This window comes from Phalangium opilio, unplaced genomic scaffold (genome assembly GCF_054372755.1).
Source record: "Phalangium opilio isolate 3A_F unplaced genomic scaffold, DU_Popi_V2 ptg000113l_1, whole genome shotgun sequence".
In the NCBI taxonomy this organism is placed as follows: Eukaryota; Metazoa; Arthropoda; class Arachnida; order Opiliones; family Phalangiidae; genus Phalangium; species Phalangium opilio.
This window is the reverse complement of record NW_028324209.1, coordinates 8,035,000-8,058,719: the sequence shown is the minus strand read 5'-3', so window position 1 is coordinate 8,058,719 and position 23,720 is coordinate 8,035,000. Positions and strand designations below refer to the sequence as shown.

Below are 23,720 nucleotides of genomic sequence, written 5' to 3'. Positions count from 1 at the left end.
ATCGCTTACACGTCCTGCGCCGTACAGTGATTGGTTTAGACGGATGACGTCTTTGTAACGTGACTAAATTGTTTGGCGAATGACGAGACAGAGATGGAGATTATTTTATTTGAAAGTTTCAAGACACGTGTTGAAAGTTTTTAGAAAATTTATTTAATAAACTTATAGACATTTAAAAAAAATAATATATTTCAACAATTTCAGTAATTAATGCCACATTTTTCATTTAATATTACTTAAATTTAATTAGGTCAATATTTAAACACAAATTTTCATTGCATATGATATGATCATGCTTCAACGGATATCTCGCGGCTCTCGCCTCAAAATTCAAATATTGGCGGTATGTATGGCTTTCTAAATTCCGAACATGATTGGTGCATCAAATGATTACGTCAGAATTGCATAATCGGCGGGTCAAAGGTTGACACGAGGTTCTGTGTTTACCTCTTTTGACATGGGGCATTGATCATGGTTTTCTCAAGCGTTTTACGAGGATTTTGCCTCAAAGAATTACCCAAGTTATCCAGAAATCAGAAAACTAGATCAACAAAAGAAGCAGCTAAATCTTTAAAAGGTTTCTTTGCAGTTTACAAAGATAAAAATGTGTCCATGGAAGATGTTACCCTTGCGATAAATCTCACCCTACAAGATGGTAGGCCTATATTGGGCTTACAAACTAATTAATTACACTTACAAGCGAGAAGTTAATGAATTATCTTAATTTAGAACTTGGTGGTCATATTGAAAAGGCCACTTCAAAGAAATTGATTTCTGGGTCATACCTAGGACCCAGGTCACGAGGTGTCATGGGTAAAAACCAATACAAAAATGTTGTCAAACTTAGAATAATGAGTTTAATTTTTTAGTTTGCTATATTGGACCAAGTAAACACCAAAGTCGCTTCTTTAAATACTCTGAAAAAGTATTAAATTTTGAAAATTGTAAGCGCAAGAAGCAAGTATAACTACATAAGTTCATATTTAAACATAGTGTTATCACGTTGTAATCAAACTTGGAGTTGAAACAGAGACATCTTGCTCTGTAGGAAAGGTCATAGCGGAAAAATCATTTGGTTAATGTTAACTTTTAAATCTTAATTTACTGTATCAGTGAAAATGTAATAAAAATAAATAAATAACTAAATATTTAGATCACGTAACAAAAGAGATAGTTGATGATGCTTTGAAAAATCATCTTGGAAGGCAAAAACAAATATGGGCTCCTCGTTACGAGTTACCGAAATTTGTGTGGTTTAATGAAGCTAATCATGATGATTTTAAGTTAATTTTAAGGCAACGGCCTGTTGAAGTAGAGTTATTTGAAGCTGTTTGTACAAGCTATAAACCTCCATTCATAGAACTTGGTAACTATACTGGTTAAACCTTTATTTATTTATTTATTTATTTATTTGAAACTGAAATAAATTTTTTATTGACTCGTAGATTTAAGGACTGACGGATTTTTTAATGTAGAAAGATTTGCTTCTGATTTAGGAAAAAGTTTGTGTCAAATTATTTTTATATCAAAATAAATGCATGCTTTCTATTTATTGGAATTTTTATTTGTTTTGTTTTAGATTTGAATACATGCGCCCATGTTTTTGATTTAGAGAGAACTGCGGATTCGATTTTTAATTTATCAAACTCACTGCCTAGTTATAAATGGTATAAGAAATACATTGAAGAAGAAATAACTAAAAATATGGATGGTGTCTTTGAGGCTTTAAGGGAAATCAATGTTAAATATAAAGTTGAAATTGAAAGAGAAAAAGAAGTAATACGAAAAAGATTAGAGGATAGAAATAAAAGAGGTTAAAAAGGAAAAGTTCAGTTATTTATAAATGGTTTTATTAATTAAAAGTTTTGATTAAGATATTTTTGGTGTTTTTGTTTTTGTTTATTAATATTTTTGTGTGTAATACTTTTGCTCCTACAAAACATCTTCCCAATAAACCCTTAATATCCCCCCCCCTTGGACACAACAAAGCAATTTAGTACAGGGGAAGGTACGACGCCCTGACGCCCTGCCTTCGCCTGTACTAAATTGCGCTCCGTCCGACGTTTATGAATTCCACATTTAGACGTTTGTAAATATGAACGGCTACACGTACGTGAAAATACGCAATTCGATTTGCTACTGTCACGTGGTAAAGGTTGGCGTATGGTGGGGGGCCAGACGGTTACTAGACGCCGACGGCTGCCAGGCCTTAAGTCGCGGGGACGTTTCCCGCCAAAATAACCACGTGACTCGATATTCCAGTTCTAGCCGGTTCCGTTGCTCGCGCATCAGCCTTCCAATTCCCTTTTCCCGCGCGCCCCGAGAAAGCGGCTAGAGATAGCTTTGTCATATTTTCCTTCGGCGAGTGGTTAGAGGTTCCATTGTTCTTCGGAGAGGTGGAAGCTTTGGGTTTCCAAAATTTGGCGTTTTTAATTAATTTAACGATAAAGACAGTCGTTGGGATTTTAGTAATTGAATTTCTTAAATTGAAATTGGGTAATCGCGACAATTTTGACATTGTCGGGACGATTTTAGGCGAGTAGCTAGAACAGCGGCGTATTAACACAATCGCAGTTAATCGAGAATAGAAATGGCGGGTAAACGAGGCGCGACGAAAAACGCCAAACGCGGTGGAGCCGGTCCGAAAAAGTCAAAAGTGGAAGACGACACGAGTTCGAAAAGCGACGGAATTCCGGAAGATATCGAGGATAAGCCCGAAGACAAAGGAGCCACGGAAAAAATAACGGAATCTTCGGAAGATACGAATGGTACCGCCGATAAAGATAGCCGAGATGGCGAAGACGATTCCGCCGCTGAGGAAGAGAAGAAGGCGCCGGCCAAGCGAGGACGGGGCCGCGTCGCCAAGAAGAAGGAAGAATCGGAAGACGACGATGCCGAGAAAGACTCCGAAGAAGAAGTAGAGGCTAAACCGGCCGCTAAAAGGGGCCGAGGCCGCCAAAAGAAAAGCAAGGGCGAGGAACCCGTAAGAAAAGTACCGGTGAGAGCCAACAAGACTAAAAAGAACTACAAAGATGATGATGACGAGGAAGAAGAAGAAGAGGAAGAGGATGACAGTGATATGGACCAGGATGACGATGACTACGCCGCACCCGCCAAAAAGAAACGAGGTAGGGGACGACCACCGGCCAAAAAGGCCGCCGCCTCGCCGAAAAAGAAGCCTGCGCCAGCCACCAAGAAAAGCAGCTCTGACGGTAAGCCGAAGCGTGGACGCGGCCGGCCCCCGAAGAAGGCCGCCGAGGTTGCGAACGGGGACGGAGACAAGTCTGCCGACGAAGAGAAGGCCGAATCCGCCGACGAGGACAAGCCAGAATCGGCCGACGAGCAAGACGAGACCGTCAAGAAGGGATCGAAAAAGGTCGAGGTTGAAAGTTGGTAAGACCCGCCATTTTACACATTTTCCCGCCATTTCTAGAATTTTCAATGTTTTTCAAGGATTTTTTTGGAGTACCGAATGTCATTGATTTTTATCGCGTCTCAAAATTTAGCATAGGCCTTGGTTTATTTTTATAATATATATATATTTTTTTTAATTTTAACAACCTTACCCATGTTTTGGAAACTTGATTTTTGCTAGTATAGAAAATGGTGGATTGCTGAGAAATAACCTTGAATTTTTCCTTCATTTTTACCGTTATTTTGGTACCTAATTTTTTAAAAACATTGATGGGATTAATTTGTTCATAAAATAATTATTTAATTTTGGTAACTTATAAATTTTTTTTTTATTTGAAGATAATTTTTAAGAATTTTCCGGAATTTTTTAGACATTTTTAATATTTTATTTACAATATTTAATTATAAATATTTTAAATAATTTATATTTTTCAAGAAATTAAGAATTTAAAATAAGTAAAATTAGGAGAAATAATTATTGAAAATCAATGAATTTTACATTTTAAACTGCCAGAAAAATCTTAAATAAGAATTAAAATTACGTAATTAAAATTTATTTATTTTTTTTTCAGCACATCGTGACATGTTTACAAGAAAAATGCTGTTGGTTTGATTGCTGCTTTGAAAAAAGTATTTCCAAATATCGAAGGGGTAATCAATCCAACCAAGCCACGTCGAAACTCATTTGAAATAACTCTCGTGACTGATTCTGGAGAAAGATCACTTTTGTGGTCAGGGTTGAAGAAAGGTCCACCTCGTCGGGAAAAATTTCCAGATCACCATGTAGTGATTGATCTCCTGAAAAAATCACGAGAGTTTATGTAATTTTTAAAAAAAAGAAAAGGTTCATTTCGTTTGTATAAAGATAAAAATTCGTCATGTTTAGAATGTCTTAAAAAAACAACAACAAAAAGGAGAACTTTTGGGAGTTAAAAAAAAAAAAATTATCTGTAGTTTCAAAGCATAACCTGCACCATCAAATAGGACACGAAAGAATTTTTGCTTCAACGTAAATCTGCAGCGAATGAGAAGACTGACACAAAAAACATTTCCAACTGTTGTGTCCAAGTTTTTGATGTGATTTTAAATCAACAGTGCGATTACTTTCTTGCGCAAAGATAATTTTGTGTTCATTACCACCCTTTTCAATATGTATTTCTTTTTCGTTTTTTATTCATCACTATTTCTATGTTCTCGTTTGTAATTTTAACCATTGATTACGAATGTCATTTTTTTTTTTTGAGTAGTCAGTTCAGTTCCTTTTTTAAATAAAATAACAAAACTGGAGCTTGATTCTTATTATTTAAGCCCATTTTACACTGATGATGTTGCCTTATAACCATAAATAATTAAATATGAGGTGCAATTTAGGTCAAACCATCTGATTAATTAAAAGTTTTGCTAGAGAAGCAAAAGGTGTAAGGAAAAATACTTTGGCGGTTCGGCCTACGAATTAAATTAAATTATATTCGCGCCATTTATTAATGGCGGGAAATAGTTGAGAGCCTTGCCACCACGTGTCTCTGACTCCGGCATGTTTGTTTGTAATTTGAAATGGTGTCCTGAGAAAAAGTAGCCTTAATATTATTTCTTTCATTTTAATGTTAGCGCTTAAATTAACTATTCCGAAATGAAGAACAACTACAGAATAGCTTTAGTATACGTTTTCACAAAGATAATACTTCTCTCTGGTAAATATTACTGTATTAATGAATTTTAACGCTAAGCCTTGGCTCATTAAGGACCACACCTAATTTGGTTATTTTAATTACTTCAACAGGAATTAACGCCTACAATCCTACCGTCAAACCACTAGTATCGTCGAGAATTATTTCTTGGTGTACCATAAGCGCTGAAGAACAGAAAAAATGCGAAGCTTTTGCTAAAGCTGTCAAGTTAGCTAACCGTACACCATTAGCGGAGGAGTTACTATGTAAGCCAGCTCTCGATAAAGAGCAGTGTATGATATATATCGAGAATGGAGTAGCTGATATAACAACACTGGATCCTGGCGAGGTTTTTATCGCTGGAAGATACCACAGTTTGGTGCCAATAATGGAAGAACGTTATGGGAAAGGTTTGCTATTCATTTTAATATCATTCTTTATAAGAGACTAAAGTTCCATATTATAGATAGAAAATCGGGATACTACTCGGTTGCTGTTGTTCACGCCAGAAACGAAATCAGAAGCTTATATGATTTGAAAAACAAATCGGCGTGCTTTCCAGGTGTTGCTCAGCTAGCTGGTTGGGTTGTACCACTAGTGACGTTAATGGAACAATATGTCATGAACATCACAGATTGTAACAATCTGGTTAAATCAGCTTCCAATTTCTTTGGAAACAGTTGCGCTCCTGGTTGTTTGATTGATAAATATAATCCGTCCGGTGACAATCCCATGAAGATGTGTGACCTTTGTAAGGGTGGTAAAGGTTCAAGGTGTTCAGGAGGTGATCCTTTTGCTGGATTTCAAGGAGCTTTTAGGTGTTTAGTAGAAGGAGGTGGAGAGGTGGCATTTATAAAACACGATACTATTCAAGAAGTTATGAGGCAGCCGTGGTACAGAGGACCTAGAAGCTCTGATTTTAGCCTGTTATGTCCTGATGGAAGACAATCAACAATAGACCAGTATCAAATGTGCAACTGGGGCTATGTTCCCTCAAATGTAGTTATAATTTCTTCAGCCGTTTTGCCAGAGAAGAGAAAGAGATTACAAGTGTTTTTGGAGGTGATACATTTTTCAACAAAAGTTACTTTTAAGATAGATGATTAATTATTAGAGTTGTGCTGGTAGTGATTTTTCAATCTCCAATTGGGTTTGGGTAATAAAAACGTTTGTTTACGGGTATCAGGGCGGGGTACCCCAATTTTTGTCCAGTATTCCGGAATTTCCGGTGATTAGGCTTAGCCCAAAAAATGCTTGTTGGGTAGCGTCTTAGTGTTATTTCAACACAGAATACTGACAATGGGATGATATAGGTTTGTTACGCGTGGTGGTTCTAGTCTGTCTCATAAAGAAGCTACCACAAAATTTTACCATATGGGAACTTAATTTCACCTTGAAACGGTGTTTCAGGGCATTTCATCATTCTTAAAAATTCGAGTCTTTGGAAACTGGAGAGTGGGTGGTCCCCTTTTCACCAATGGTTCCTATTTTTAGCCACCTTTGACCTGCCCTGTTGTTCTTGTAGTAGTAGGGTTGTCACAGTAGGGCCTTTGGCAGTATAAAATTTTTCGATCATCATTGAAGGGAAAGTGAAAGGGAGAGAATTGTGGTGAATTAAGTTGAGATTTTTCGTTCGTCTACTTAAAAGGAAGGGAATGATGATAGTTAGGTTAAGCTATATACTCTCCCTTTAAAATTCCTCTCACCCGTCGACAATAAGAGTTTCATGCTTTCAAAACCGCTCCCCGATTTCAACATTCAAAGAAATCGAGGGAAATTTTGAAAGCAAAAGCAAGTATTTACTGACGTTCTTTTTAGAATGGTCTTAAGGCACCGGGATATTAGAATTATTGGGTGTTTTACCGAATTCTTTCTCTTTCAAACGCTTCTGGCCATAAGTTGATGATAAGATGCGATAAGAACGCGTCGGCATAAGTCTATGTTGTAAACTAAAACTTTCTGTACATGTATTAATCGAGCGTTAAATACGTAATCACTTTAGCACTGTTATAGTTAACTCTATCATCGAGGGGGTAATCACTAAAACTTTCTGTTCCTTCTATTGAGGGTTACTTGCGTGTAATCATTTTAGCATTGTTGTTTTTAGAATGGTCTTACGGGTAATCATTTTAGCATTGTTGTTTTTAGAATGGTCTTACGGGTAATCATTTTAGCAATGTTAAGGGTAGCGCATCGAGGGGCTACTCACTCAAAATTTCTCGTTGTGTCGCAATATTACAATTATAACATAAATTTATTGAATTAAGGATTACGGGTAATCATTTTAGCACGAGGGGCTATTCACATAAATTGTATGTACGCCTGTTAAGTACAGCACAATGTGGCTACTATTACGAGCCCTTGGGTCGTCTTGTTTTGTACCTCCAAATAACCCGACGGATATAGAATCAGTATAGGCAGCGGTGATCCATGCGTGGTGAAAACGGGGGTAAATCTACGGTACACCGCGGCGCCTAAGCGCAGCTTTCTCGCGCATAGTTGACGCAGGTGATGACAGAGATAAGGAGAGGATGTCAATCCCCCCATGCGCAAAGGATGTGCGTCCTAAAACTAAACGTACCGAAAATTGTTTTTACTACCCCCGTATTTTCTCCCATTTTTCGTCGGATTTTATAAAGCACGTTTCTATCTCTCCTCTTTGACCCGACAACCTATTTCAGCTTGACACGGGTATTTTGGGGGGGGGGGGGATTTTTACTACCCGAGTATCAGGACGGGTAATCTTCGATTATCGGGTACCCGCACAGCCCATTTGTTTTCATCATAGAGTGTTATTAAAGTTTTATGTTAATTTTTCAAATAATTAGTACTCTCAAAGGTTTTGAAAGTTGTAAACCTTAATTTTCAGAAAGCTGCCCAAGAATTCAACCAAAAATACAATTACTCCTCAAACTCTAGCAACTATGACTGGAACTATGGTGGTCGAGGCACCACTTACGATTGGAATACTCGTCAAAATGACAGTTCGGCTTATGGCAGGGATCAATACGACTCTCGTTACAACTCCAATCGCGATCGGAATAATGATTACAACCGTGATAGAGGATCAAATTATAATAGGGACAGAGATTATTATAGTTCAAGCACCATGAGTCCGTGGAATCGAACAACGGATCGTTGGGGAAATTATGTTTATAATCAAAGTGGAGGAAACAGTCAATATAACTGGGAACGTGATAGGACTAGCACCACACCATCCCCTTGGGACCGCAGTAGGACTAGTACTACACCATCCCCTTGGGACCGCAGTAGAACCAGCACCACTGAATCTCCTTACAACTGGGACCGTAGTAGAACCAGCACCACTGAATCTCCTTACAACTGGGACCGTAGTAGAACTAGCACTACAGAATCCCCTTATAATTGGGACCGTGGTCGAAGTTCTAGCACTGAAAATTCGTATAACTGGGATAGGAATTCAAACCGAAGTACGCCTTATAATTGGGACAGGGACAGGACAACGGAATCTCCTTATAACTGGAATAGAAGGAATAGACGTCAAGCTAATTACGACTATGGAAGATTTAACGAAACTGATGATTTAGTTGCAAATTTTAGCCTTTTTACTTCTTTCCCTTATGGAATGAAGACTGATCTATTGTTTTTGGATTCAACAACAGCTTTAGTTCCAATTAGCGATAATAGACAAACATTTAAAGGCTATTTGGGCGATTATTCAAATTTAATTAAACGACAAAGAATGTGTCCCAATCCTCCAGCCAGACTTTGCGTTGTATCTGATAAAGAGTATGAAAAGTGTTTAAGAATGAGGGTAAGATTAGAACTCGGGGATCTATATTTGACTGATATAATTTTAACTGATCCGTTTTACCCTCTACAGATCGCTTTTCGAGCCCAAATGCTTAAACCAGATTTGAGTTGCATAAAGGTTGATAGTCAGATTAGCTGCATGTCGTTGATTCGAGATAATGCCGCTGATTTGGCTGTTATGGATGCCGGAGATATTTACAAAGCTGGCCAGTAAGTTCAGTTTTTAATAGCTGCTCTTTTTAGTCTTGGTTAAATTTTATTTTTATTCTTTTACAGGTTATATGATCTAATTCCAATTATTGCTGAAAAATACGACTTGGATGATCCTATTTACTACGCAGTTGCGGTGGCAAAACAACCTGATAAAGAAACTGATTTGTTATATTTGAAAGGTTGTGATTTCATTTTAGTGGAAATTACTTTGAAGTGGTTAAACGTTTTTGGTGTTTTTTAGGGAAGAAGTCTTGTCACACTGGAATTGGTACCGCCGCGGGTTGGGTCATACCAATGGGTTTTCTCCTTTCCAGTGAACGAATGAGAAGTTACGGATGTAATTCCGTAAAAGCGGCTTCAGAATTTTTCCAAAAAAGCTGCGTTCCCGGTGTATTATCTCGCGAATATACTTTTGGTCAATGGGGTAATGATAACCTCTGCGACTTATGTCACGGTAGTAGCAGCTATTATTGCGCCCGTGATAGTCACGAGCCATTTTACGGTGACTCGGGTGCCTTGCAATGTATAGTAGAAGGGGGAGGGGATGTAGCCTTTGTAAGACATACCACCGTCTTAGAAAACACGGCTGGAAAAAATTCTGATTGGTGGGCTAGACCCATGATGCCTGATGATTTTGAGTTACTGTGTCGCGATGGGACGCGAGCTCGTTACAACGAGTATGAGCGTTGTAATTTGGGTAAAGTAGCGTCCAACGCTATCGTAACGCTACGCTACAAAAGCCAAGAGCTGATAGACTCTTATATAACGCTCTTTATGTATGCTCAGCAATTTTACGGGTCAAAGTACAGCGAGGACTTTACCTTTAAAATGTTTGTTTCCGATGACAATTACCACGATCTAATATTCCAAGACGCGACTCAAATGCTAAAAATTGTTCCAGTTGAAAAGAGAGACTATAGGGCGTATTTAGGTCCTAGTTTTGTTAAATCTGTTAGATTAGTAGATTGTACCGCCGGTGCAGACATGACAAAAGTATCGTATCTAAGTTTCATTGCCATTTTCGTCTTATGTTTGAGCAAATGGGTTTAGTTTCGGGTCGATTCTTCTTAGGCATATTATTTTTGATGTAATTTGAGGACAATCTCGGCTCATACATGACAAATTTTCTCAAAAAAAAAAAAAAAATCCTCAAAGGTCATCTACAAAATTCAAGCCAAGATCTGATTTTTTTTTTTTATTTTAATAACAAAAGTACACAAGCGGTGATAAATAGAATAGCCATGCTCAGTATTTATTCAAAACAAAACGGTACTTTTTTTTAAAAAACAAATTATGACGCATTTCCTCTTTGGTTTTGCGCCGTAACTATCATCAGGTGTTCATAATAAAGGGGGGGGGGTTATTATGAACTCCTGCTATCATGGATTTGTAGTTCAAGGGCAGCTTTTCATACTTCTAGGAACTCTTGAATTTACTTTCGATAAACCGGTAATATCAAGAAGAGAGTAAATAAACCTAATTGCGTCTAGGTTAATGTTAAATTAAGAATCCTCAATGCTGGTTCATGATTATGGCTAGTCCAAGTGCCTAGAACAAATAGTGAAGAAAAATCTTAAATCTCATGATTTTTTTTTTTTTTTAAACTTCATAATCATAGAAAATTGAATTCATCAAAATATAACGAGCAATGTAAAATTTTATTTAGCATTGCATTTTGTTGCCAACAATCTCCGTCCATTTATAGTATCGAACGGGTGTTACATACATTATAGGGTATACAAGAAGCGATATCTAGTTTACTAGGGAGAAGGTGTGAATTCGCCACATATCTAGCTTTATCTCCAGTCCAAACGTATAGTAGGTCCGGAGTTAATCCCGCGCCTCTAAATTACAACCAGCATCTCATTGGTTCTTGAAAACCCACGTCAGCGCGACGCGAATGACGAAAATTACTATTTTCCGACTGAGGAGAGGCAGCGAAATAGCCCGGCCTCCTTTGAAGTCCCCCCCCTTGTATTTTGAAAGGGGGACTGGGACTATGGCGCGCGAATACTTAGCCATCTTATACCTTCTCCCCAGTAAACTAGATATCGCTTCTTGGGGTATATTTATCTTCTTATTTTTTTAAATTTGAGACGTTTTTATACTATGCACAGGTGTTAACAGAAGTATTTTACCTTATTGTAATATCCTCTACTCTTATTTTTTTTTAACGTTGGTCTATTTGGTTTTTTAGTATTTTACTACTTTAATCTATTTAGTATTATATTTTCTTATAAAAGATTTTTTTTTTCAAACGTAGATACAGTTTTTCGAGGAAATTATTCTTTCTAGCTAACGAAAGTTAAAAAACTTAAATCTCGGTGAAAAAAGATTTTTTAATAACATTCCATTTACATTTTAAATCATAAACGCGCAAATGAAAGATTTCATAATCCAGAATATCAAGATATAAAATTTTTTATACAAGTTTATATAATTGAAAAGTAATAGTCGTGTTTCGACGTTTTTATACAAAAGAATAAACAAATTAAAAATGTTTAAAAAAAAAAACAAAAATTGTACTTTTACATCAGAAAAACCTATTTTTTATCCTGATAAAATTTTCTCAAGAGCCCAAACATGGATCCAAACTTATCGTAGCTCTGTAATTGCGCGGATATCCATTTTGGCAAAGCCGATTGTACCCAATTTTTGCGGTAACGTTCGTCTAAAAGTAAGATAGCGGCGTAATCTTGCTTGTGACGAATGGCGCGTCCTATGGATTGGTTAACAGCCCTCATGCATAGCGTTTCCGGCAATTGTTTAGGATCTTTCCCGCAAGATGCGATGTATTTCATTCTCTCTTTCAGTTCCGGGGATTCGATATTAGGGTAGGGTAAACCGACCATGATAACTAAACGCCCCAAATTATCTGAGAAATTAATTCCTTCACTCATTTTCCCACCAACGATGCTTAGTAATATGGCACCATTTTGTCCATTTTTGGGTTTATTAATAACCGACGAGTATTCGTTTAAAACTTGATCAGTCTGAGATGAGGCTCTCGGTTCGCGAAATACGCGTTTCTTTCCATTAAGTCGTAGAATAACTCCGCTTTTTTCCCAATGGTTGTAAACCTTTTGCTCGTAATCGTATGAAGGGAAAAATAATATAATTCCACCTGGCGTTACCGAGCATAAATTAATGATTAGTCTTCCTAATTCTTCGATAAGTTTAGGGTTGTCTCGGTTCTTGTATGTGAAATCAAATCGAATGTTTCCAGGACCCGATTCTAAAATTATTGGTAGAAGATGGTCCTTTGGTATGACATGACCGCACGAGAAAGAAGTTATCTGGTTTTCCGTTAAACCAGCGGCTTTGAAAAGGGTTTCCGTGAAATCCGTGATCGGGTGCATGGTTCCACCAGCTAGTATAACAGACCTGGCTTCCTTTATTATGTCCAGGAAGTAAATAGAGGGGTTTAGAAGTAGAAATTTGATCGACGAGGTTTTTAACGCGTCCTGGCGATCAACTATGACTCGTCCGTCTTTATTCGAGTTGGTTAAACATTTGAGAAATTCCTGAATAGAAGTAAATGACGCGGTTGAGGAAATTTCTTGACTAGGTTTCGATTCAGGGGTTGGTTCGACTTTGGTGTTCTTCTGTTGTTCCAAAAACTTGGTTAACGCGCTGCGATGGTCAGGTTGGGCGCTAGAATTATTCGTTGGGTAATGCATGGCGGAAAATCCATTTAATTTTCTCGCAATTAAACTCTTCTCGCAATAATTAAGAATATCAAAGAAATTGAAGTTGTCAATCCCGGTAGTTGTTAGAAATTGAACCAAGTTATAGATAGTTGTGACTTGTTGTTCTTTGGGTAATTTTTTTGTCATCGTGCTTTGAGTGGATCCTCCCAAGATTTTTATAAACGCAGTCAAAATCGTTAGGATTTGTTTAATGCAAAGAAGATTAAATGGGTTTAAACGACTACGAAAACGTTCTAGATAGTGCGTTAGTTGATTGTAGCAGCTAGATATTTGGGAACCGTACAGTATTACGCTGTGAATGTTCGATATTGTTTCTAATAGGTTATGAGCTTCATCGACAATTACAATGTTATCTTTTAAGTTTATTTTGCACGCTTCGCGCATGGATTCTTGTAGTAGCAAATTGTAAGGTAGAACTACAATTTCAGCATCAGTTACACCAAGTCGCATGCTGTAATAAGGGCAAGCTTTCATTTCTCTCCCACTGTCAACAAGTTGTTCAATATCTTGAACTTCAACAAGTGAATAATCTCTGAGCTCTTCCATAGTGTAACGCTTGTAAAATTCGCATGTTGAATTTTTCTTTTTGGATTTCTTTTTATCAGTGCCTTCAAATCCTTTTTCTTGTTTAGACTTATTCTTTTGCATTTCAGTGCATCGTTCATTGATCAGGGATAGGTTTCCCAGTTTCTTGACAGATTCGTTAATGCAAAGGTTTTGACGTGATCCCAATGTAATTACTCTCGCATCATTTCCAAAAGGGCTTTTCTGGATTTCACGAACAAATTGGGCTAGCTGCGAATGAGTACGGCTACAATAAAATATCTTTAAAGAGTTAGTTTCTTCAGGTTCTTCCTTATCTTCGTCGCTAAAGTCATCATAGTCTTTGACCGGATTTATTTCTTGTGGTAGAAACTGTGAATCACTAATATACCCATCTTCATTATCTTGGACTTGGTTTGTGCTTATATCAGACTCTTGGAATTTTTTAGCTGATCTCATAAGGTCCCGAAATTGTTTTTCCTCCCTTTTACGCTTTTTCGTGCATTGATTTTTAAGTTGTTCTATTCGCTCACTTTCTGATTTGAGGACGATGAGTCTGGATTTACAAAGATCTGCCTGTGTTTGTGTTTCCATTTTCTTTCGGTGGGCTTGTAACCAATCGCCTTTGTCATCCTCACTGTTTAGAAGCTCTAGTTTCTTCATTTCTTCCTCAAGTTTAACTCTTTCATTCTTTTTGAAGTCTCTTAACCAAGTTAACGAACCACAAATAATACTCAAAGATTTTCCAGTACCAGTGGGACTCTCAAAAATTCCAACTTTACTTTCGTTTAATGCCTCATAAAGGCTTAACATAAATTTTTCTTGAACATCGTAAGGTTTGAAAGGAAAATTAAAGTTAATTTTACCGTTGTTATCCATTTTAAAAAGTGATAACTGTCTAAAAGAAACCGAATTATAAAAAAGCACGTGGCACCGATTTTGACAGTTCTTCCCGCCAAATTTGACACTTGCTCACGTGATTTTTTAAATCCCGGGCCTGCGCTGTCATTTCCTGGTCGTCTGCTTACTCGATTTTGCTACGCGAGCTACGTGGTTTTCAGGTTAATTAAAGCGATTAATTGTAGTGTTAAATTAAATATGAGTGATGCTGTTTTATTTTTATCGCTCGCAATATCGTTTTTCTCAGTGTTGTTAATTGGTTTGCTGGTCTATAAAGGATTATTCAAGAAGAAAGATGATACAGATGGTGAGATTACCGAAGCCTTGGCTAATTTTCATGCAGGAGGAGCCCATGTGTTTCTTGAAATATCCAGTTAAAATTTATTTAATCGTCATTTAGCCGAAGTTGTGGCACCAGCAGATGCTAGACCACCTCCAGTTAGGGCTGGAGGTGACCAGGGACCTAGGGTAGTAAGAAATCGGCGAAATGTAGCAGCTAGAATGAGAGCTGGAGTTGCCGCAGCCAGACCTGAAGCAGAGAGTGAGGGTTAGTATTATAATACGCTTAAAATTACACTATTGTTTGACAATATTTCTTTCAGATGAAGACCTTGATACATTGGGTGATGAAATTGCCCTACCTGATGGCAAAATTGGTGCCAAAAAAAGAAAGAAGCTTGAAATGAAGGCTGAGAAGAGAGCGGCTAGAGAAGTAATATATAATTGTACAAGTTTGAACTTGACACATGATTAAACGAATTATAGAGAGAAGTTGAAGAAAGGGAAGAACGCAAACAGCGTCAAGAACAACAGGAAGAGATGAGACGAAGAGAGGAAGAGAAAGTAAAGCAAGAAGAGGCCATGAAGGTTAGTTTGTTTGTGGAGAGTTATGAACTCTTGAATGATATGAGGAATGTTTATGATTAGGAAGAGGAGGAAAAAAGGTTAAAGGAAGAAAAGGAAAAGCAGGAACTTGAAGAATATTTAAAAATGAAGGAAGCATTTGCTGTTGAAGAAGAAGGATATGATGAAAATGAAAATGAGAATGAAGTAAGTTAGTTACCAGTGATGATTAAGTTTCTTTAAGATTAACTTTTAACAATATAATTGAAACAATTTAGGCCCAAAACAAATTTCAAGAATTTATTAACTATATAAATGTAAGTTTTATAAAAAAAAATAGTTTTTTAAAAACTGAAAACCAAATTATTAATTAATAAACAAATAATGATTAATTTTACAATCTTTTAGACTGAAAAAGTTGTGTTATTAGAAGAGTTAGCTGCTCATTTCAAGCTCAAAACTCAAGTATGCATTTTTAAATATTAATTATTAATTATTAATTAGGCCTAATTCTTGCTTAATAGCTCTAAATTTTTGTTTTTTGAAGGAATGCATTGATAGGGTTCAAGCTCTTTTAGAGCAAGAACAATTGGTTGGTGTTATTGATGATCGTGGAAAATTTATTTCCATTTCTAATGAAGAATTACAATCAGTTGCCAAATTTATTCGTCAAAGAGGGAGAGTTTTAATTTCCGAACTGGTTGATAATAGCAATGAATTAATTAAGTTGCAAACAAAAGAATCTGTCACTACGTAACCTATAATAAATATTCAAATAATAAAAATAAATTTATTTCTTTACAATTAAATTTGTAAAACTAGTATAAATTTATTTGGGATTGCGACTTTCATTTTGTACAGAATTTGAAATTTTCTTAATTAAATAATTTTATTTAATTTTAATTTTAATTAAAATATAAATAAAATAATGGTATGTTTCTTAAAGAATGTGTTGTCTCGTTTTTTTGAGTCTTTTTCTATGTAGATATATTTCATCATACAACTGAAAAATCAATAATTTAAATCCCAGGTATAGTTTTAATAATTTATTTACAAAAGTGGCTCGATGTTTTTTAATGATAGCTTTCTCCAGTACTTGCCCAATGTCCCCTCCCCTCCCTTTCCCCCTTCCCTCCCCAACCCATCCCATTTTCGACTGCCCTGTGAATTACATCGAATTTCTCAGGAGCCCCGTCACGTTAGCTTTTGAGATTACCAAGACTAGAAAGCTAGAAAAACGGGCTTTAATTTGGTGTAAGTGTTTGTCGGATTTAATCCGAAACTAATCCGGTAATGAGCTCTAAAATTGACGCTTTTTCGGGCTAGGCCGACATTTTTGGTTGGCCATATTGCCCTCTGCGCAACCTCAGTAGATTTGACTAAATTTAATTAACAACTAGATAAGCGCGAAGAGCAGATATTGTGAAGTATTGTTTGGGAATAAGTTATGTGGAGTTTTGTGGCTACTGACATCTAGTGTTAAAATTGTTTGAAGTATATCTAGCTTCCAGCCCAGGCTAGGAAATAAGACAGGTTTACAGGTCAAAAACCAGTTTATTAATAGCTTCGACCACTTTTTTTATTCTAAACGTGAGGGTCACTGGTCCCAATGACTAGTTTATTAATTGCAAATCTATAGGAGAACAAGGGTGGGGACCAGTCTGGAGACCAGTTTATTATTTCGGAAACTAGGGGGTCACTGGTCCCAAGGATTAGTTTAAAAATTATGCTTATTTCCCAGCCTGTGAATCCAGCCTAGGAACTAGCTTTTAAGTTCTATAAAATGTAGATGGCACTGACACGAATTCTTCATCTTCAAAACGAAACATTATTTCCTGATATATCGTACATCTAGAGTTTTGCCTATCTACAAATATATAATGTACATATACGTACGTGTATATGGAGAGTGTATTCGGAAAGAATAATGAGGAGGAGAGCTGGGAAATTTGGAAAATGGCGGATGTGAAGGCATTGAAAGGAACTAAGATTTTAGTCAATGTCGAAGAAGCTTTATTGGATGTAATTGTCGTTGCCTTTCATTACGGGAAACAAGTCTTTCACGGTGCACTCTTAGATGTTGGAAAAAAGTAAGTTTCAATCTTTTGTAACCCATTTTACGGGTATTCAATGGCGCGCTTCTCCGCTACTGGGGGTCCACTTTTTTGGCGAAAACGCGCGACCCTGTTGCCCTCGATATCTTAGGGGTCCCTGGTCCGATTTGAACGAAACTAACGCCAAATAAAAGTAGACGTCGAGACCTAGCCAATGGTGTATCGTTTGTCCCCTTACGACCATTATTAAGGATTTTGCCCAAAAGACCAAATGTCTCAATTTGAGAACAAAGGAAATTCCATTTTGGGGGCCCATATGGGGCCATTCGAGATTCCGTCGCGTTTTGCGCCCAGTAAATCGTTTTTATCATAATTTTTTCGTTATTTTACAATCACAAATTGTTTAAATGCATTCGTCATAGGCTGATTATTAATTTTTAAAAACAAAACCGAAAGTAGACCTTGAAAAGCTGGTGTATTTTTAGAATGTAATGGTATAGACACTTGAATGCTTAGTATGTCGATGTCTTGGGGATTTCTAGCACAAAACCTTAAAGGTAGAATTGTTTTAAGGCAGGTTTCATGGTTTAGGTCATTTTGGTGGTGTTGATTATGTTGGTATTAAGTCTCTAAGAGCCTTAAAAGTATCAATATGCTGCATAATATGTCAAATTGACCTACAATAGCCCAAAATTGAAACGTTTAGTAATTTTTGCGCAGTCTAGTTCCGAAACATGTAATAATTGCTACATTGATGTTGATTCTAAAACTTTACTACTATACTATCCATGAGAATATGGCGTTCTATGTCGTCTTCTCATAGAGCCTACCACAGTAAAAGGCAGGGAGATGCCACTCCTATTTTAATATTGCCATACATTTACTATCAGCATTCAGCACGTAATAATGTGTTAATTAGATAGAGAGGCTGATACGCAATTGAACCTCTACAGTGTTGCATCATTAGCAATGCAACTCTGATAATTAAATCGCGTTTTAGCCAAACTACTTTAGGGTTTAAAATAATATATATAAGAAGTCAAAACGTGCAAAGTAATTTCAAAAATTGAAATTCATAGTTTATATTTTAAAACTTCCTTCTCTATGCAAGCACAGAGAATATAAGGGAGGAGTGGAAGCTCCCCCGCTCCACAAGCGTAAATAGTTATGTCTCGCTTAAATTATACTAGCGGCAAGGCTAGCGGTACGAGGGAGTTTCCGGCTCAATAGCGCCACCTACGATACCATTTAATGTCTCAAACGGAAATGCCTCGGTACTGCGCATTGAAGATGCGCGGTACAAAAGCGAGACAAGTTTTGCCCCTCTTTCCACTCCTCCCCTATACTCTCTTTGATGCAAGGGGAGAGAGAAGTAATAGAGCTATCTCAAAAGCCTTAGTGTGACGTCATCTATGCTATTCGCCCATAGAACCAAAGAGGTACCAAACATGGCCGCCCACTGTCAAAGTTAGTCCGTGACGTTTTACCAAAACACTGACGTCATAACTGAGATAGCTCTATTGTTGTTGAAAACCGCGCAAATATATTATACACAGAACTTAATATAATTATAAGTTACACTCCCATTTTCAATTTTTATTGGACCCAACCCAAATCAAAAATTCAAGGACTACTTAGTTGGGAAAACATATCTTCAATGCGTATCTTTTTACCACGAGTATAAGTAAGACATAAGTTTATAAGATATGTTCCATAAGTATGACACGTCACTTCATGACAAGCTCTCAGTACCCAATAAAAACTTATGGAACAAATATCTTATGAACTTATGGTAAGATTATGTTACTTTTGCCCTGAGGTATCTTTCTTCCAGTCTTACATTAGCAAGTTGTAATTTTTGCGCTCGCTCTCTATCTCTCTCTCCCCTCCCCCCTCTTATAAAAGGAAAAGGTGTTCATTTCTTAAAGGCGGGACTTAATACAGCGTTGAAAATTTCGAACAGGCTTTTGAAAAGATAAAAATAACCCATTTCGCTGATACCTTTATCTTCTGAAAAATTTCTCATTTTCCCTCTGTGAAGGTTTGATTTATGTTTCAATTCAAAATCAAGTACAAAGATCAACTTACCACAGTAGCATGTATTAAGCTACGCTAACGTTTTATCTATGACTTTTGAAATCATGTTCAGTCATACTCTTCGCACTAGCCTATTAACGTGATTTTGTTTTATATGCAAGAGTTTAAATTTACAGTATTATATTTTTTCACGCTTAGAGCATGGATAAAGAATGCGCGTGAGGAAATTTGTTTTCATGCTACAGGATAGGCAACTCCCCATCTCGAAAGACAGCTTATTCTGTATACACTCTGTTACAAAATCGCTTGTCAGCAAGCGCAATGCTAGGTCTTTATGCAACTTAGCTTTGTGCGTGCTGACAAGAGACAAAAAAACTTGAGGATCTTCAGGATTTAAAATATCCGCGAGTTTTTTAGCTCCAGTGCACGGACCTCTAGGCCTTAGTTTCAAATACGTGTAGTAGGCTGTAGGCAATTTCACACGTATTTGAAACTAAGGCCTAGAGGTCCGTGCACTCGAGCTAAAAAGCTCTAGGATATTTTAAATCCTGAAGATCCTGAAGTTTTTGGTCTCTTTACAGAACGTACAAAGTACGTTACATAGAGACTTAGGTTTACGCGTGCTGACAACCGATGTTGTAACAGAGTATATACAGAATAAGCTGTCGTGCGAGATGGGGAGTTGCCTATCCTGTAGAGTGAAAACAAATTTCCTCACGCGCATTCTTTGTCCATGCTTAGAGGATATGCAACTCCCTACTTCCGACCATTGCCTACGTTAATCAAGGCCTGTGCACGGTAGCATTTCAAATTCCAAGCGCGAGAAAATGAACATTTCAAATTATTTAGGTCCAGCTAATTGCGCCTCAGGTGAGAGAATTTGGCAACTTGCCAAAATAAAAATAAAAATCGGCGCCGCGCACAGGCCTTGATTAACGTAGGCAACGCTCCGGCGGTATCTTATTCGATATATAGTCTGTTCCAGTTTCGGTTGTCAGTAAGCTCAAAGCTGGGTCTTTATGTTGGAGCGGCTTAGCGGTAACCTATATCGTAGGTTTGCGCGTGCTGACAAGAGACAAAAGAAATACTGATTTTCAGTATTCAAAATTTTAGAGATCTCGAGATTGTAAATCCTGAAAAATCAGTATTTCTTTTGTCTCTTGTCAGCACGCGCAAAGCTGCGTTATATAGAGGCCTAGTTTTGCGCGCGCTGACAACCGAAGCTGGGACAGAGTGTATATCGAACAAGCTGCCGTGGGAGACAGGGAGTTGCCCATCCATAGAGATGCCCGTCCTTGGTGTTATCACGAATCTAATAACATGGATTCATAATATTATTTATCTAATTTACTCCAGACATGAAACAACATTTTATTATTTAGATGTTTTGCAACGCTACGTTTTTGCAACAAAAAAGGATGTCATATTTTTTTCACATAATAGATGTTTGTCATATTTCCATAATTCTTTGGATAGAGAACCAGTTTTTTTTTAAACTGTCATTTATTAGGTTGGGTTGTACTTTAGACCACTGAAGGTTTGATGGTCGTTAGGTATACCATGAGGGTTTGCTTGGAGTTGCATTGCTTTCTATAACTTTTAGAATTTTCGTTGGTCTGTAGCTGACTCTTTGTAGTTAGGGCGGGGTTCCCACTAATTGGCGTGGATTAGTTCGTGATTCGGTTCTTTTTGAGTTAAGAAGCTCATAAAGACATTCCGGGAACTGTTCTTTTACCCTCAGAAACTGTCCGTTTGGAATTGATCCTACTCAGCTTCTTCCTGGTGAGAAGCCAGACTTGGTCGCTAAGAGAGCGTCGAGTCACGATGGTCACCGTAAAGGGTCGACGAAAACGGAAGAAGCGGAGGACCCTTACCACGCGCTGAAACAGCGCTTTACGTACTTTCAGCAACAGACCACGGCTCTATACGCTCCTTTACACTTGCACTCTTCTTCCTTAATTGTGGGCAAAAATGGGCGACGCGCGCCTGGTCGCGGAGGCGCCAGAGACCAAGGGGTTCGCATGAGGAGACTTCGTCCACGACAAGTACTATGTTCCCAATGCAGATCTATATGCAACGAAAATTCTGACAATGTGCAGAATATAAACACGAAAAATAAAAAGAATGAAGAGGTAAGAGCTCGCGAAAGTAGCGCGATCATTTTGTCTTTGTAGGTGCCCTAATTGGTTCGGGTTTGAAATTTTCTCAACAGTCGCTAGATGCGAGTAAGAAAGCGGAATCGGAAGATACCTCTTATCCTAAAAGGGACTTGCATCCTCTTGATTTCCGAAGTAAACGTCAAACGAACGTCAGTAGTCGGCAGAAAAACGTTGAGGAGTATCGTTTGCGGTCGGCAGGTGGAGTGCCCGGTCGAATGATTCTCCGGAAACGGAAACCCAACGATGACGATGAAGACGATGACTTCGTGGTTCGAGAATGCAAGATGGCTACCCGGGCCCACCCGGTGATCCAAGAGTTGCCGCGACCGGAACCTCGCGCGGAAATTCAGCCTAAAAGAGAGGAAGAAGAGGAACCAGAAACGACGGATGGTGACGTAGACCCTTCTTCAACCAACGAAGACGCCAATAGAACATCGACGAGCGAGGCGGAAAACGTAGGAATCAATCAACGACGACCAGTTATCAAAATTTCTTTCGCTAATCCTCAGGGACACGATACGGTCGTTGAGATTCCGGCACGTCCGTCTCAGCACGCGGATAGCGATGCTAGCGCGAAAGCCGCGAAAAAAGCTTTAAAGAAAGCCAAAAAAGAAGCCCAAAGAAAAGCCAGCTCCCTGAGTGGAGCTGTCCCTGGACCCGCGCCTCTTCAATCTCCCCCTCCACCTCCTACCCAACTTTCGCAACAGTACTCGGTTTTAGTTCCCACGACGTATTCATATCCTGGCTCGTCCCCTTCCCCTTTATCAGAGGCCACTAGTAACAGTCCCAGTATGTGCGTGAATAATGCCCAAGTGGTGAGCGCGCCTCCACCCAATCCTTTACGACGTCACAAACATCACAAGCACCATAAAGTAAAACGGAAGAGACGGCGGAGAACTTTCTCGGACGAGAGTTCTTCGGGTAACGGGAACTCGTACGACGGGTCGCAACAAGACGAAAATCGCCTGATCGACGATGATTGGGGGATGGTAAAAACCACGGCCTTTACCGTTGCGGATATAAGACCTTCTGATGGCTTATACGAAGAAGTTCGCAACAATTGTTTGCGCCAGAAACTTTCGATTAGTTTAAAGCGACTCAGTGCTAGAGCTTACGCGCGTTGTAGTCCCAAACAACGTCGGTCACCGGGTCACTATCCTGAACGCGAGGAGAACGCGGTGTACGACCTGGCCGATTCCCCAAGCGAGGATACTGATGCGGAGGAGGTCCCAGATTTTCCTAAACACGAACCGCCAGCCTTGCGATCGAAAGACGGATCGCACACAGCTGTCACTTTAACCTCCGCGACTACCACTACTAGCGGAGCCAAACAAACGAAATTGATGATGAGGATCACCACACACAGCGTGTCACATTGCGCTTTAGAGGGAGGACGAGAAATGGTAGTTGGGGATATAGTCTGGGGTAAGATTCACGGCTTCCCTTGGTGGCCCGGGAAAGTTCTAGCACTTAGCGTGTCTCAACGGGATAATGGAATGACGATTAGTCAACAGGCGCACGTGGCCTGGTTCGGGTCCTCGACTTCGTCTTTGATGCCTTGTCAACAACTCTCACCATTCTTGCTCGACTTCAAAACTCGGTACAATCGTAAAAAACGCGGGCCTTACAAGGAAGCCATTAGACAAGCCACTCTCGAAGCTCAACAAGTGAAGATGAAACAGACACTGCACACTTCCGTCACTTCCACAACCAGCAACGACGAGTCGGCTTTGTCTAACGTGTCTTCTTCCACTTCTGGTAGTTTACTCTTTGTCAGTTCTGGTCAGGAGAGACCTCTGTCCATTAAGAATAATTTGGCGCCGGCCGCCACCGCGGGACCTAACATTAGCCTAGTCACGTGATTTCGCGCCTTTCTTTGAGTCACTGGTTCGAATTAACTACTATAAGTGTTTGTTACCGCAATCTAACTACCGCCGAGTAAGCGGAATGTGAATTGAACTTTAGAATTTCTCTTTAAACCTCTCAAATTCTAAAGATTTGCTCAAAAAATTTGGAATTTTTCTTGAGCGACGCGCGAAACACAGGGCTTACATTTTGGTGCTTTTTCATAAACAATAAGAAAATTAGTTTAGCGCGATATTATTGATTAGTTGTCATGTTCCGTGATTCTTTACTATCGTATTTACATGTTAAAAATCACATCGATAGCCATATCTATTGAATTTTTCTTTATTTTTTTTTTTCGAAAAGGACCTAAACAAATTGATATTAAAAGAATTAATTGAGAATCGGGCATTAGTCATTACCTTCCTTTTCTCGCTTTATTTTTTATAATTTCGCCCGACTACGTCGATAATAAAGTACCAATGACTTGTGTAATAATTACGATTTTTCTTCATAATAAACTACTAAACCTAGGCCTACATG

At 38.3% G+C, this 23,720-nt stretch overlaps 6 protein-coding genes across 6 annotated transcripts; 5 read left to right on the top strand and 1 right to left on the bottom strand.

Annotated features, from left to right (window-relative positions):
* The first annotated feature begins 149 nt into the window (after nucleotides 1-149).
* Nucleotides 150-1,875, top strand: LOC149623732 (pseudouridylate synthase TRUB1-like). The gene is made up of 8 exons (XM_089852939.1): nucleotides 150-343; nucleotides 424-655; nucleotides 730-813; nucleotides 870-925; nucleotides 994-1,075; nucleotides 1,154-1,366; nucleotides 1,446-1,502; nucleotides 1,580-1,875. The coding sequence occupies exons 2-8, from the start codon at nucleotides 472-474 to the stop codon at nucleotides 1,816-1,818; spliced, it is 915 nt and encodes a 304-aa protein (XP_089709065.1). The 5' UTR covers nucleotides 150-343; nucleotides 424-471; the 3' UTR covers nucleotides 1,819-1,875.
* A 435-nt stretch (nucleotides 1,876-2,310) lies between these two features.
* Nucleotides 2,311-4,701, top strand: LOC149623731 (uncharacterized). Its single transcript, XM_089852941.1, has 2 exons — nucleotides 2,311-3,393; nucleotides 3,987-4,701. Exons 1-2 carry the CDS (start codon nucleotides 2,591-2,593, stop codon nucleotides 3,994-3,996), a joined length of 813 nt encoding a protein of 270 aa, XP_089709067.1. The 5' UTR covers nucleotides 2,311-2,590; the 3' UTR covers nucleotides 3,997-4,701.
* Nucleotides 4,702-4,918: 217 nt separating this feature from the next.
* On the top strand, nucleotides 4,919-11,606 carry LOC149623730 (transferrin 2-like). The gene is made up of 7 exons (XM_089852934.1): nucleotides 4,919-5,105; nucleotides 5,195-5,491; nucleotides 5,548-6,143; nucleotides 7,951-8,874; nucleotides 8,944-9,083; nucleotides 9,150-9,265; nucleotides 9,328-11,606. Exons 1-7 carry the CDS (start codon nucleotides 5,045-5,047, stop codon nucleotides 10,134-10,136), a joined length of 2,943 nt encoding a protein of 980 aa, XP_089709060.1. The 5' UTR covers nucleotides 4,919-5,044; the 3' UTR covers nucleotides 10,137-11,606.
* LOC149623729 (ATP-dependent DNA helicase DDX11) lies at nucleotides 10,692-14,342 on the bottom strand. Its single transcript, XM_089852935.1, has one exon. It carries the CDS (start codon nucleotides 14,216-14,218, stop codon nucleotides 11,630-11,632), a length of 2,589 nt encoding a protein of 862 aa, XP_089709061.1. The 5' UTR covers nucleotides 14,219-14,342; the 3' UTR covers nucleotides 10,692-11,629.
* Nucleotides 14,343-14,348: 6 nt separating this feature from the next.
* LOC149623728 (DDRGK domain-containing protein 1-like) lies at nucleotides 14,349-16,030 on the top strand. The gene is made up of 8 exons (XM_089852940.1): nucleotides 14,349-14,546; nucleotides 14,640-14,786; nucleotides 14,842-14,951; nucleotides 15,005-15,106; nucleotides 15,167-15,289; nucleotides 15,361-15,399; nucleotides 15,491-15,547; nucleotides 15,630-16,030. Exons 1-8 carry the CDS (start codon nucleotides 14,438-14,440, stop codon nucleotides 15,837-15,839), a joined length of 897 nt encoding a protein of 298 aa, XP_089709066.1. The 5' UTR covers nucleotides 14,349-14,437; the 3' UTR covers nucleotides 15,840-16,030.
* An 812-nt stretch (nucleotides 16,031-16,842) lies between these two features.
* On the top strand, nucleotides 16,843-23,675 carry LOC149623727 (uncharacterized). Its single transcript, XM_089852914.1, has 3 exons — nucleotides 16,843-17,172; nucleotides 20,915-21,305; nucleotides 21,386-23,675. Exons 1-3 carry the CDS (start codon nucleotides 16,985-16,987, stop codon nucleotides 23,192-23,194), a joined length of 2,388 nt encoding a protein of 795 aa, XP_089709040.1. The 5' UTR covers nucleotides 16,843-16,984; the 3' UTR covers nucleotides 23,195-23,675.
* The last annotated feature ends 45 nt before the right edge of the window (nucleotides 23,676-23,720 follow it).